This window comes from Heliangelus exortis, chromosome 3, assembly GCF_036169615.1.
Source record: "Heliangelus exortis chromosome 3, bHelExo1.hap1, whole genome shotgun sequence".
NCBI classification, from domain to species: Eukaryota; Metazoa; Chordata; class Aves; order Apodiformes; family Trochilidae; genus Heliangelus; species Heliangelus exortis.
Window position 1 is genome coordinate 62,958,501 of NC_092424.1, and position 15,296 is coordinate 62,973,796.

At 37.8% G+C, this 15,296-nt stretch overlaps 1 protein-coding gene across 1 annotated transcript in view; it reads right to left on the reverse strand.

Moving 5' to 3' along the window:
- Positions 1-15,296, reverse strand: part of NKAIN2 (sodium/potassium transporting ATPase interacting 2) — a 529,877-nt gene that overhangs the window by 76,267 nt on the left and 438,314 nt on the right. The window contains exon 4 of the mRNA XM_071741035.1: positions 1,852-2,052. Within this exon, the coding sequence (XP_071597136.1) occupies positions 1,852-2,052 (201 nt within the window). The remainder of the gene's footprint in view (positions 1-1,851; positions 2,053-15,296) is intronic.

Sequence of the window (15,296 nt, forward strand, 5' to 3'; positions counted from 1 at the left end):
CATTATATGGTAATTTTTCTTATCTACAATACTGTAATTTATGTACTGATAGCCTCCACAGAGGCTGGAGTCTCCCACCACCATCACCTAATGCACTAAGTGCCCTAGGTACAAAGAAGTAGTTGTGGCTTCTTTGCAGCTCTTGTTATCCCTGTGGGTTATTCCAGATCTTCTTTGCATACATAAATGCTAAATACTGAAATTGGAACAATCCTTGTTTTTTTAGAGCATTTTCTTGCACATACTAGTTCTCAAATAATTTTTCCCTAATTTGAAGATTTTCTAAACTTCTAAAACTAAAAAAAATTTTCAAAGCATAGAGACCACCAAACTGAATTTTCTGTTACTTCTTCAGTAACTATTGTATTGTGAGCTACAATAGCAATTTTGTTGAGCTGTTTACCCTGAGCAAAATCCAGTCCTCAGAAGAAGCTGGCAAAATGTTTCTAAGGCTGGTATTACTCAAGGAACATCCCCACTCTGCATACTGGGGAATCTCCTGACCTTTGGTATCATTCCAGTTGCTTTAATTACTGCTTTGTTTAAGCAGTAGGAGAAATGAAACTTCTCAAAAATTTCATTCTTAAACAACTAAAGTCTGTGTTGGCTTACATAAAATTAGCAGCAGCATTAGTATGCTTCACAAAGTGGTGCTGTTTGCTTCTAGGCCATGTTGCTCTGAGGTGCCAAAGTCTTTTGGAGACCATGAGCATTCTGCATCTTCTGACTATCTGTCTGCAGTCCCTGCAATACTCCACAGCCCACCTTGAGACTTGCAAAACCTTTACTGACAGGTTGTCAGGCACTATAACGAGCTGTCCAAGGAAGTGGTCAAGTCACCATCCCTGAAGGTATTTAAAGGATGAATAGATGTAGTGCACAGAGACATGGTTTAGTGGGACTTGGCAGTGTTTTCTTTAAAGTTGGACTTGATGATCTGAAGGGTCTTTTCCAACCTAAATGATTATATGATTCCATAAGTTAACCTTCAGTGATAGCAATTGCTTGTAAATAAAAATGTAAAACTATTTTAATATAATTTATTTATCTACTCTGATTTTATTTGCACTTCTCTCTCTGTCTCTTTTGCACCAGCTGTATCTTGTCAAAATGCTGGTGTGTGTGAACTATCTGGAGAAAGGGCTGCTTTTGTCTACCAGGGCTGTCTGGTGCCTGCCTTGCTACCTACTTGGTCAGGATCTCTTTGCTCAGCTACAACACGCTGAGCTGAGGAGCAGAGGAGACCATTTGTTTTGCAGATGGCTCCACTGAAGGGAAGCAGTTGGGCTCTCAGGTAAATCAGCCACCAATTTTACATAGTCCATGCAGTGATGCATTGACAGAGAGGGAGATTGTCCCAAACTCACTGGGTATTTGTACTTACAGCTAGGCTGGGGAACAGACAAGAGGAAAAAACTACTCACTTTTTGGGTAGTTGAGGGCCACATATTTGAGGACCAATAAATAGATCATCAAAATAGATGTCAGGAGATCAGTGTATTGTGTCAGCAATAACGTGTGACCTCCAGATGGATAACTGACTGTGCTGCAAATCACTTACAGCAAGTTACATTCAAAGTACACTATAGCACACAAGTTGTGGTATAATAAGAAGATGCAAGTATTATTATTGTTATTATTATTACCAGTGTATGTCATGTTGGCAGCAATAAACATGTATATTGGAGCTTTAATGTACAGGTATCTTGAAGTAGCTGCAAAACAACAGTTTCATAGCAAAGCAAACAATAAAAGCCAGGGTTTGTAAATGAATGCCACAGTATTCCCCATTTTTTGCAATGACATTCTACAAGAAATTTAGAAAAGATGAAGCTATCTGTAAACACTTACTGCAAGGAAGATCTGAAGAGAACTGTGAGCCACTTCTATGTACTGATATTCAAGAAGACACCCCGAGACAGTGATATAACGATGATCCTCTGGTGCCCAGTCTGGAGCTGGGGTTACTGAGGTCACGGTGCAACCTGGCCCATTCTCCATCCACCAAGAACGATGCATTGAGATATTAAAGGTCAGAATGAGATCTGTTTCCTGCAAAAGAATAGGTGAAGAATTAATGCACTGGGATAGTACTCCAGTATCAAGAGATTTCTTAGGACGGATGAAGAAGCAAAGAGCAGTGATAAAACCACACAATGACATGAAAGTTAGTGAAGCTTGCCTGCAGCAAGCACAAGTATCTGTACCTTGGCAGGCAGAATTAGGATCAGAAGAATAACTCTGCAAGCCAGATCTGTTCCTAGACATTATGGCAGTCATTTCTCTTACATTGCCCAGTTTTCTGAGGAAATCATAGGGACTGATGGATGTGCAAATTTACACAGCAACCCTTCTCTGCTCAGATCCTGGAAATATGGCCCATATTTTGGTGATCTGCTCTTCCAAACTATACAAGAGTACTTGGGAAGCAAAGCTTCGTAGTCTTTATCTGTGGGTCGCCTGCAATGAGTTTTGTCTCATGAAGCCTGTGAAGCAAACATGTAGGAACTCTGCTGGAATATCAGTCAAGATGTAAAAAAAGGATTCTGTACATCTGCTTACAAATATAGCTTCTTTAGAACACCTTTTTCAAATTTATAACTTCCTGTTAGAGGAAAGTAAGGAAAATCTGTAAGGAAAATCTAGTGACTGTTGCCTTCTCTAAACCCTGCTAGCTTATTAAAAAGGAGGGGTGAAGGGGCTGGCATCCTTTAGCTCCCATGCAGCTGGTGCAATGGACTCAATCATGCTTTCTATTAAGACTGCATTTATAAACAGTTCATAAATGATTAATATACACCATAAACAATACTAAAAATATAATTTTCACAAATTATTGTGAAAATTGCACGTTATTTGAGGGTGTTATGCACAGTTATAATAAAAGTATGGGCTTTGTGGATTCTGTAAGAGACTTCAGTGTTTACCAACCCTTTATAAATTATTTATAAGTGTAACCTCATTGTGAAGTGTGACTATCTAGTCTCTGTGCACATGTGCTCATTCATGCAAAAAAATTTTCTTTTAAATCCTGCCTTTGCAAGCCAAACTCTCCCCACGCCTAACCTACATTTTTCAGCCTGTTGATGACATTAATAATTAAGATTCTCATAAAGATTTTGCAGTGTATCTATTTAATAGGGTTTACTGTGCCAAAAGGAATAAATACAATATAATTCTGTAGAAGATATTACGTGCCCACATTTTTGCCCCTTCAGAAACAGCCAGTTGTTCAATCCTACTTATTTTCCTATTTTGCACTAACTCATGCAAAGGTAACTCCATCCAGAAAGGTTTTGGATAATGTAATGACTGACACATCAGTGTATCCATGATTACATTTGACACTGCAGTATAGCTGATTTTTTTTTTTTCTTTAAGTTGCAGTTCTTGTCAAAAAGTGCAGAAATTTTGTACATTTCAAAAAAACTGTAATTATTAACCTGTATAAGAACCCCCATCTGTCGGGTGACAGGAAGGACCATTAATATTTTTGTGATGAATACTTGTGCTACATTGTCATAACAGCCCAATCCAGCAAATAATAAGTTGTATGAAGAAATTTATGATGCTTCTCATGACTTTAGTCAGGAAACTAACTTCAGTATAAACTATACAGATTTCCCCAAAATAGAAATATCAACCTACAGCTGTAAGTCTTCACCTCAAACAAACCTTTTCTTTCTCTGGACTCTTCCCACCAAAGCTACAGATGTTTCTTGAGAAAGGGCAATTTTACCTTACATCCAAGCCAGAAGACTATTTCAAATTTCTAGAGTCAGTGCAGTTACAGCCCCTCAAGTAGCACAATGGCATTTTCATCTGCTGTAAGAAGCTGAAGAATGGGTATTTTTGGACTAACTTTGCTTAAGGTAATAAATTTATTCCTGAACAAGTAAAATCTTAATCCATCGTGTTATTGTCAGAAGATCTTTAAGCAATTCTAGTTACCATGGAAAATTCTTAATGTCTAGTTTTCTATCAGAGATGCAGCATGAAGGTATAGGACTCATTGTCTGGCTCTATTTTATCGTCTGCAATGCTTTGAGAAGAATTGTGATGTACTAAAATATTTTACAAAGTTCACACAAAGAATGATAAAGGTATACCTTGAAAAAGAAAAGATAAGTTGTCTTGTGGAAACTGAATATTTGTTATGCCAGATGAAGTTAAAATGGATCAGACAAAGCTAAACACAAAGATTAAAACTGGGCTGTCTGATTAGAACATCACTTCATTAGAAGTAGGGATGTTTGCTTACAAAAGATGCAGTAGTCCAAAACTTTATGCATTTAAAGCACAAGTAAGTTTCCAAGGTGCAGAGGAAATATAATCACATTAAAATATTTATAATTACATGGGTAAATAAAACTTCACAAAGGCCAGCTTTCTTCCACCCCCAAATTTATCTCCAGATGTTTTTCTGAAGTAATTCCCCTGAACTCAAGTATCTTTTGGCAGTGAGTTTGAATACTGTTATTAGGATTAAGTAGTATTTAGTTTTTCTTCTGGAATAGTCTTTAGTGCTTACCAATAAAAAAAATCACAATTTTTATCAGGTCTATATTCTATTCCTATCTTCGAGTAATCACTACATAACAATGCTGTGTTGTTTCCTCTTCTCATAAGTAGTTCTGATACCTATCACAAAAATTTTATACTCATTCATTCCTGATATTAGCAAAACCAAAGAAATCCTACTAGAAAGCCCTGACTTCACATCTTACAGAACTTGAATAACGGAGGTAAGAAGATTTTCAAGGAATATTAACAAGCAGGGCCACCTTCAGTAAGAAAAAAAAAAAAGTAAGTGGAGCTGAAATCTAGTTCTGGTAAGATTAGACATCATGGCTCAGGTCAAACTTGACTGCAATATGAATAATAACTAAGGCAAGATTTTCACAAGCAAACACCTAAGTTAAAGTCTATAAATTCCTAACTTCAAAATATGTGAGATAAGACTTACTGCTGAAGGAGCTTATTCACTACAAAGTCTCAGCTGCTGCACTATAAGGTCTTCTCAGGCATAAATTGTTATGGGCTTTGAAATTGCTTATGACCTTCAAACCATGTCCCTCTGTATGCGACTATATAAGCAAAGAGGTTCCTCTTGTGTAGTAGTGAAAGTCCCCCAGCTCATGAAAAAGTTTTACTTCATAGTGAGGAAACTGATAAGGACTTGAATCTCCTTGTAAAACTGTGTAAGTCAAGGAGGTAAGGTTGTATCTGTCATTAACATCTTTTATACTGAAAACATTTAGAGCTATTTTTGGACAAATTTCACTTGCTATTTATTTTATGCACTGTTTGAATACAGGTTTAGTGGGCACAGACAAAGTCTACACTGGAAGCTGGGGATTTGTTGTACTCTCCAGTGTATTTGCCGTCTGTTTTCTTTCCAGCATCTGTGGCTCAAATGTTGTTCAGGGAAATGCAGAGAAATGGTCTGATAAGCCTTGAAGCTATGAAAACTAACAAGAACTGTTGATACACATTGGGTATACTGATATGGTGTTGTTCACAGTCTGCATGTCACAGAACATTTCATTATCCTAAATTCAACAAACAGCTGCTTCCTTCATGGACACAGAAATACATCTGTATGAGCTTTATTGATGATCACTGTGCTGCTTTTGTAAATCCTGCTGGTATTTGTAAAGCCTGTTAATGAAAACTGGTGCATTAAAGCAGATTTTGCTATTCATCAAGGAGGAAAAATACAGTGGAAAATATTTAGTACAATGTCTTGCTAACATTCTTAAGCTGTACTGGCATTTGTAGTGGTCAGAAGTACTACTGGATTAGAAAAGAATTAGAAGTCTAGAGGTCTCAGAGACTCAGATCTCAGAGATTAGAAATTGAGACATAGAATCAAAGAATGCCAAGCTGGAAGGGACCTCAAGTATCATCTATGCCAACCTTTCTAGGTAGGAACACAGTTTAGATGAGATAAACCAGCACCTTGTCAAGCTGAGTCTTCAAAATGTCCAGTTCTGGGGAATCCAGCACTTTCATTGTAATGTCTGACTGTATTCATAGTGAAAAATTTTCTCCTGATGTCCAGTTGGGATCCTGTCATAAGTAACTTGCAGCCATTACCCCTCATCTCTTCCCTATGACTTCTTGTGAAAAGGGAGTCTCCACCTTCTTGTTGGACGACTGGAACAGTGCTTTAACTACTGGAACACGGCAATAAGTTGTCCCCTAAACCTCTTCTCCAGGCTAAACACACACAGTTCTCTCACCCTGTCCTCATAGGGCAGCCTGTCCAGCTCTTTGATCATCTTTGTGCCCCTTCTCTGTTCTCTCTTTAGCTTGTTTGCATCTTCAAATTAAGTCTGTAATTTTATTTCAGTTTAGTTTGTAAAGAATGTTGCGTTCTGATGGTTTTGTGCCTGTGTTTAATAAAGTAAGTAACAGAATAGTTAATAGCATTTTTTGGCTGAGGACAGAACACGACAGCACAAAGCTTTGTAAGAGCAGACAGAAATAAATACAATCTTTGCCTTAAGAAGCACCAGGAGGGTAGCAGTGCTCAAAATGTAGTTAGCTCTGTTTATTTTTTTACTATTAGGTACATCTTAAAGAAGCTAATTCCAAAGACAGGGCCAACAGAAAAAAGAGGCAGCACTGATTCAGAGTGAGTCTCTTTGAAAGTCCAGGAGATCTCGCAGACTCAGGGAAATTAAATTCTAGTGACTTCAGTGGCTGTGGCTTGCTGTGTCATGGGAAATATTTTTCTTCCATTTTTTCTAATTAGGAACTGATGGAATCTGTGCAAACCTGCCAAGCTCCCATACAAGTTTTGTCAAATACAACCATGTAACCATGTTTCATTTTTCAAACTCAAACTAGCAACAACCGGCTGCTCGGAGACCAAATGATCACACAAGGTTTCAGTGATAAAAGATCGGGTCTGAAAGCATTTGTAGTTCTGGATGCCTTGGATGCACAGAGGCCTCTACAGGCATTTTTTTATTTCCTTCTGCTATCTCACTTTTCCACTAAAACTAGCTCCCAGCAGGTAGCACCATTTTCTCATGCAAGCAGACATTTTCCTGTCTAAAGAAAAAACTTCCCTCACTAGAGGGTCAAAATAAATCTTGGTAGCTGTGTTTGTTTGTTGTTGGTTATGTTTGGTTTTTTTCTTGGTTTTTTTTTTTCCTTTTGTGTTTTAACCCACAGTTGTTTTACAGGGAATAATTATTGTATAACTGTGCAGGCATCATGGCTATTTAAGGATACTGATCTTTTTAATACTGATGTATCTGAACTTTTTCAGTGTGTGACTCACCTAGTTTTTGGGTTTTTTTCTTCAGTAGCCTAGAATCGTAGTCTTACAAAACAATTTTGTGACAGTCTGATTCAAAATCATTTATGGAATTTTTATTTATATGTCATTAATCAGGTCATTAATCAGGCAGTATTTAACCACCCTGAATCCACTCAACATATTAAATTCTAAAGTTTATTTCTGAAAACCAGCAGAAGTTGTCATGCTGTTAGTTTTCTCAGTATTCTGTTAAAAATGTTCCAAATCTATCTTAAGTGATTTCTCATGTACTCCCGAAGATTTCAATGAATTACTTATAAAGATACCAACATGAAAGTAAGAAATTACTCAAGTGTCCTGATTTTCTTTTCTAAAATGAAATTGGTATTGTATTAATAAAACACTATGAAATAGTCCTCAGAAAGTGCTACTATGCAAAGATTAAAATTGTCACTATTCTGTGATGTGATTACTATCAATCATCTTATGAGTTTGTTAGAGCTACAATCAGTATTATCTTAATTAAGATCTTCATATTTTTCTAGCATTGGAATATGTATGTTGACAACAAGCTTAACATTCTGCTGCTTGGTCTCACCACACACACATACACAAAGACATCTGTTGAACTCCAGAATATTGACTTTATCAATTCATCAGCATCAATATTTTTCATTAACAGCTTTGCTCAAAACTTTTCTATTCACATATTTATTCAGTTAAAAATATCTTAAAAAGATATATTTTTAGACCAAGAATGTTCTGGGCTAAGATTCTTTAATTTTTTTTTTTTTTTTTTTTTTTTTTTTTTTTTTTTTTTTTTTTTTTGGTCAGAACAAGGCAATTAAGCCAATCATTGTGGCCCAATGTCACCTGTTATGGAGTCCCTTTGAATCTTATTTTAATTTGACTCTTGCACATATTTATTGAAGATCCCGAGCACTATAATTTTTGTAAATCTTTTTTTAAAATTACTTTCTAGAGGATTTAAGATTGGGCAAAGATATACTAATATACTAAAATATGGAGCAGCCCAGAGACGTTTCACGTCCCAGAGCAGTAGCTAACTCTGTGGAATCTTTTTTATATCTCAATACGGAGTAATCTGGAATTGCAAAAATTTGTTGAATTAAATTGAGTTAAGTTTTGAAAAGTTTCTGTTTTGACAAATTGTTTTCCTCTGAGGGAGACAGTTTGCTTCCAAACTTTATTTATGTGGGTGTACATTGGCATGCCTACTGGTGGGCATGGGATTAAACCAGCAAAACTCAGTATATTTCATTCCAAAAGGTAGAGCATTCTAATGTTTGGGTTAAATCTGAAGAGACTTTTTAAATATTTACTGGTCTACCAGAAGATGATGATCCTGCAGATATCTTAGAGAGTAATTTCTGGGTGAAACTGAGCAGCCTGATTTAGGGCATGGGTCCAGAGCTGGAAACAGGGTGGTTGCACATGGTCTCTTGCCCACAATAAAGCTGTGTTTCATGAATGAAAACTAGTAAAGAATTTTATGGTTGTAGCAAATCCAGTGTGGCTCTGGTTCTCTTACTGAGGAGACGTGAATGTTCTGAATGGTTCCCAAATCCCAGTTATTAATTTAGAGCTGAAAACATGATTTCACCACTTTCCTGATACATGAGTACTAGCTACAACATTACCATGAGTGAGGCATAATAAGGAGTTTAATTTATTTAGCCTCTAGGGAATATTTTTTTTTCCCTTTCTTTTTAAATGGTAAAAGAGGAGGTATGTCTCTTGTCTTGGTTTACCCAGGAAAACATATGGATCAATAGTGCTTAGAATTTGCAGACACAAATATAAATAACCTCTTAATTCTAAATAAAACCCTTCTAAGCACAAGGACATCTTATATTTGGATAATATCCAAAAGACTATTCAGAGCTTTCAGCGAACTGGGAAAAGAGTTCTGCAGGCTGCAAGCAGAAAGGTCCTGGCCTTGAATAAAATACCAGGATTAAATTAATATCCTTAAAATGCTTCCCTTTTCTAGAATAAAAGGCTTACTGAGTTGCTGATCCACCTCAAGAAAACTGTGCTTAATCATCTCTGTTCAAGGCAAAATTTCAGCTTTTAATAAGGAAGGATGCACAAGTGTATGGTGCAGTACTTAACCATCAGTAGGTTTATAGACTACCTGCAGAAAGAAATTCCAGCTGATGTGGTTTGTTCAGTGTCCCTGAACTGTGTTTATTACATAGTGTTTATTACATAGTGTTAGGTGCTGTAAAATAAAAAGCAAGTGCACAGTGACAAACCTTAATTTTCTGTTTTGTATCACATTTTATTCTCTTTTAAAATGTAAACAATTATCTTGTCTATTGTTTGTTGTTTTTTTTTTTTTCTCTAAACTTCTCAGTTTGTTTTAGGACCCTGGGGTAGAGTTCATATCTACAGTGAAAAATTTTTTTTGTGTCTTTCTTTGATCAGCCTGTGCTGTCAAATATAGGGAAATGTACCACCTGCAGTGTGTGCAGTAAAGAATAAATAGACTTGAACACAATTCTCAGACCACAGAGGCAACATTATTATCCCAGAAGTGGTGTTAGGGAACATGAGATCATTGTCATGCAGAAAGGCTTCATGAAACACCAAGCTGAGGTGTATGTTGTACATGGTGCTCTGTAGTCAAAGCATTTCTAGCCAGCAGTGATTTTCTATGCAGTAAGATTTCATTATAATTAAAAAGAAGACTAAATGTGTTGGGAAATTACTAAAAAGCATGTGGAGTCATCTTACTCAGTTTGACTCAAATCTAGCCCAGGTGAATATTTTTGGAAGGTTTTACTTCTGTGAGGGGATTTCAATGAGCTAACACATCAATTTAAGGTGCATGGCTGGTCCTCACCAGACTCTTGCATTCTCAGTACAAAATAAAATAGCCTGATTAAAGAGATTTGATAGTCAATAGAAAGGGCCTAGGTGAAAGAGTGCTATTACTAAGGGACTCTGAATATCTGCTTAGAAAACCTAGAGAAGGTGTTGAGCCATGGACTGATGGTGAGGAAGCAGAGAGACAGGAGTGGAAATGTGGGTCAGCTCCGTACAGGGCACAGTGCAGGATGACTGTCTCTGCATCGACTACTTCAGCCTCTTTCACTACAAAACAGGCTGCTATTGACCAGACTGAGAGGTGCTAGAATCCACAGAATTAGATTCAGATCTGAAGCTGTACAGCATTCATGCAGGTGGCAAATTTGCAACGGTAAACCAAAAATTAACATCAGTGATACCACATCAATACATGCTCAGCATGTTGCCTCCTATAGAGAGGCAGCAGACCTCTGGAGGATGCAGTGACATCCTTGGAATAGCAAAGGTGTTTCTGACCATTAGTTTGAGACATCTTGCACTGGAAGATGAGTTTTACATGTTTCAAGAGATTACGTAGCTGCAACTCCAGCAGATAACATAGCAAACACCGTATCAGAGATTTCAGTGTTCCATTTGTGGCAAGAGTTCTGTTTGCCTGACCTACAGATACACCACAAACTTTGAAAAACACTTCTAGTTCCTGTCTAAAAAGGTTCTATTCATTTTTTCAAAAAGAAAAAGACATTTGTCACAAGACCATGTTAGATGACTCTGATAAACTTTAGTTCATAAAAAGTTTACTCATGTCCTTGCAGTTATGACAATTATTAGAACACCTAAGGCTATATTCAGATTTGATAAATCAAGCTTTTTTTCACTTTACCTGAAGTAATTAATTTAACAGTAGGTGAAATTCCTCTCTCTTTTTGTGGTGTGATATTTTGTCACACAGCATGCACCACAGATTAGTTTTATTGAAGCTAATTTGATTATCCACTACTGTCATCTAAGTACAGAAATAGTAGATCTAAATTACCCTGAACACAGTGGATTATAGATATTTGTATTACTGTTTCACACATTTGAGAATTATTTCAATTTTTTTCTAAGGAACAAGATGCACCGTTTCTCCTGTTCTAGATCTGATATTTATCTTGTTTTCTACATTATGCCTCAGTAATAATTTTGAATATTGAGACTACTCAGGAATTCCACTTTTAGCTAATCTCAAAATTAAAAGAATGTGACAAAATGGGGGAAAAAAAGGGTTTCAGCATTTTAAGAAGAAAATACTACACTTTTCAAAACTTGAAATTAAGGTATTTAAGGAACATTTGCAAATTGGAATGGTAGTTGTTAACACTCTCACATACCCAGTGTAGGTGATACAGGTTCACATCTCCTTGATAAAGAAAAATAATCTATTCACAAAATTCTACCCTGACAATGCAAGTCTCAGAGAAACAGATTAAAAGAAACTTAGTTAACTCCATTATTAAACAAACTACAACATCAAACAAGTTGATAGCAAACATTTCAAACCTGTGTCCTTTCTTTTGTGAGCTATTTCTAAGAGGTGGCAATGCCCATACTTTAGTAAACTACAGCCTCCTAAGAACAATTAAAAGCCATTGAAAAAGATTCAGTGTATAACTTTGGGTAAATTTATGGGTTTTATTACATTTTCAGAAGCACACCCTGTGGAATAATACTGTGAAGCTGCACTAGATTTTTAGCCAGTGTGAATGAAAGTAGGTCATGTACTTTGAAAGAAACTGTAGTGATTTCAGCCAGTTATGATATTAATCCATAGATGAACAGTCTCTTCTGTCACTTTTTCTCATGTCTTGATGATGCAACCTGCAAAGATGCTAAAGCATAGAGGACTACCCCCATATATAGGAATGTGTCCCTATATTTAATAAAATAATACTTAATTTAAGATGGCAAAATCACCTAAATAGAAAGATCCATTATTTTGCTAATCTTATAGCTGGCACCAGTCCATACAACAATAAATACAAGCCTCTATAATAAACATAAGATGCACAAAAGTCCACAACAGTTATTATGCAGATTCACTGAGCAGTGTTATGGTTTTGAACTGATGGCATAGTTAGGTAGTAACAAGTAATTTTCCAGAAATCACACAATTTCTTCCTAAGATTTTTTATATCAGCTTTTGTTTTCTGTAATTTAATTCTTTCCTCATAGATAAAAATATTTTCATCTGGTAAATTGTGGAAGACATGGTGGTTAGCAAATAAACCTTGTTATTTAAAGACGTAACAAGCGGTACTGAGTTTTCTAGTGTAGTCTTGTTCATCTTTTTAACAGTTAAACTAAAATTAATATAAAGAAAAATAATATAGACTGATTCCAATACTTTCTTTTAAAAGTCTTTGTCTCTGCTTTTTGCTTCAGGTATTAAAGTGCAGATATGTGATATATTTTTTGTAAAAGAAAACACATTAATTAATTCAAGAGTAGGATCTGGTATCTAGCAGGTACCCTTAAAAATTAATTCCTAGATCAGCTGTGTGTTACTCATAGGTGAGTGACAGCTCATGTCAGGTGTCAGCTCCACTGTCAGTGAAGACTTAATGTTTGGATGCTTTGCTCCATCTCACAGGGTTGGGCAGAAGGGGATTTGCCTTGCAGTCCAAGTTGATGCTGGCTGGTCCCAAGACAGTTTGAATGTGGGGTGTCTCTGGTTCTGCTCTCACACAAACCCCATTGGTAGTTTGCTGACCTCCCACTGAGCATGTCACAGCCTCTGTGACTGAGCACTGACTGGCAGGGGAGCAGCATTGGGCTCTGCAGAGGGACCTGGACAGACTGGAGAGTTGGGCTGATTCCAACAGGAGGAGGTTCAACAAGGCCAAGTGCCGGGTCCTGCACTTTGGCCACAACAACCCCATGGGGAGCTCCAGGCTGGGCACAGAGTGGCTGAGAGCAGCCAGGCAGAAAGGGACCTGGGAGTCTGGATTGACAGGAAGCTGAACATGAGCCAGCAGTGTGCCCAGGTAGCCAAGAAGGCCAATGGCATCCTGGCCTGTATCAGGAACAGCGTGGCCAGCAGGTCCAGGGAAGGGATTCTGCCCCTGTACTCAGCCCTGGTGAGGCCACAGCTTGAGTCCTGTGTCCAGTTCTGGGCCCCTCAGTTTAGGAAGGAGATTGAAGTGCTGGAGCAGGTCCAGAGAAGAGCAAGGAGGCTGTGAAAGGATCCAGCACAAGTCCTGTGAGGAAGAGCTGAGGGAGCTGGGGGTGTTCAGTCTGGAGAAGAGGAGGCTCAGGGGAGACCTCATCACTCTCTACAGCTCCCTGAAAGGAGGGTGTAGCCAGGGGGGGGTTGGTCTCTTTTCCCAGGCAACCCTCAGCAAGACAAGCGGGCACGGTCTCAAGTTGTGCCAGGGGAGGTTTAGGTTGGACATTAGAAAGAATTTCTTTACTGAGAGGGTGATCAAGCATTGGAATGGGCTGCCCCGGGAAGTGGTGGATTCTCTGTCCCTGGAGATATTTAAAAAGAGACTGGATGTGGCACTCAGTGCCATGGTCTGGTAACTGCAGCGGTAGTGGATCAAGGCTTGGACTTGATGATCTCTGAGGTCCCTTCCAACCCAGCCAGTTCTATGATTGATTCTATGATCCTCTGCAAGAATGGATTTGGGGGTCCTGGGGGCCACCAAGATTCTGAGCTGCATTAGGGGAAGTGTCACCAGCAGGTTGAGGGAGGTGAACCTTCATCTCTGCTCAGCACATGGGGAGAAGGCTGGATCCAGGCTGAGGGAGCAGGGCCAGTTCATTGTGAGCAGCAGGAGGCTTGTGGGGTTCCTCATGCTGCCTGTAATTCCCAAATTGAGGGGCTATGGAAGGAAGAGTCAGGCTCCTCTGAGAGGTCCACAGCAGAAGGACAAGAAACAATAAACACAAGTTGGAATACAGTGACCTCTGACCAGATGGAAGGATTATTTAAAAAAAAAAAATTTTAGCCATGAGAATGGCCAAATACTAGAACAGGTGCCCAGAGATGAGGTAAAAACTCCATGTTTGGAGATACTAAAAATTTGACAAAAAACCAATATCATTTAATTGACCCTTCTTTGAGAAGGGAGTTGCTCAAGGTGACCTTCTTCCAAGCTAAATAATTTTGTGATTCAAAGTGTCTTTCTTTGAAGACTTAGAAGTCTTGTTGCAGTTCTGCAAAACAAAACAAACAAAACCCAGCCAACCAAACAAAAAACCCCAAGTACAGACTTAGAATAGAGTATCCCTCAAAATCCTAGTATAACATACTGGGTAGCACAGTAGTAGTAAGAGCACAGCAGCTCAAATCTGACTATTCTGCAGGGAAAATATATTTCCAGGAACCAAGAATATATTTTTTAACCTCTGTGCTTTCTGCCTTGATGCAGTCTGGATGTGTCTATTTCAATGACATGAGGAAGGAAAAAATTGCATTGGAGTGGTATAGATATCATCCCCAGAGATTTTGTAGAGATTTTTAATGATGCAGATACAATTAGGGCTCATCTCTATCTTGCTGATGAAATATAAAAAATAATGGGGAGGGGGAGCAATGAAAGTTCTCAGAATTTTAGGAAATCTATTTTAAAATATTTTCTGTCTCTTGTGTGTGTTCTATTTGAATTGTATCATCACAGCACTTAGGTTTGAATATTTTACAAGCATTTCATGCTGTCTTGCTAAAATTTCACTTGAGAAAATCTCTTCTGTGTCCAGCTCTGAATCCAAAGACTCTCCAGTTTCCAGACAGGATTAAGATGAAACACTAGAAGCAATGGTCTTTAATGAGTGTAGCTTCAGAGGAGTAACTAGAAGAGAGCTCTATCTCTGTAGACTGAATTGGTGACTGAAAACTTTATTTAAGAAACTGACAGGGAGTAGATTTACCATTCTAACTGTAGTGGCAGTGTCAGTTTCTTAAATTGAGTTTTCAGAAGCTGATTTAGCCCAGGGAAATGCAGAAATCTGGTTGAAGCGTCTCACGGGGCTGCTTATACTAAATTTTTTGTTTGTTTTTAGAGCTAATGCAGAATTAGAGGAACTTCACTGTCAAGATGTTAGAAGATCGATGCTTTTATTACTTTGAATTGGAAAGCTGCTGTACACAATAGAACAGTCACAGAGGGAAGGAAGAATAATACAGAGAGCTCCTGTTTGATTT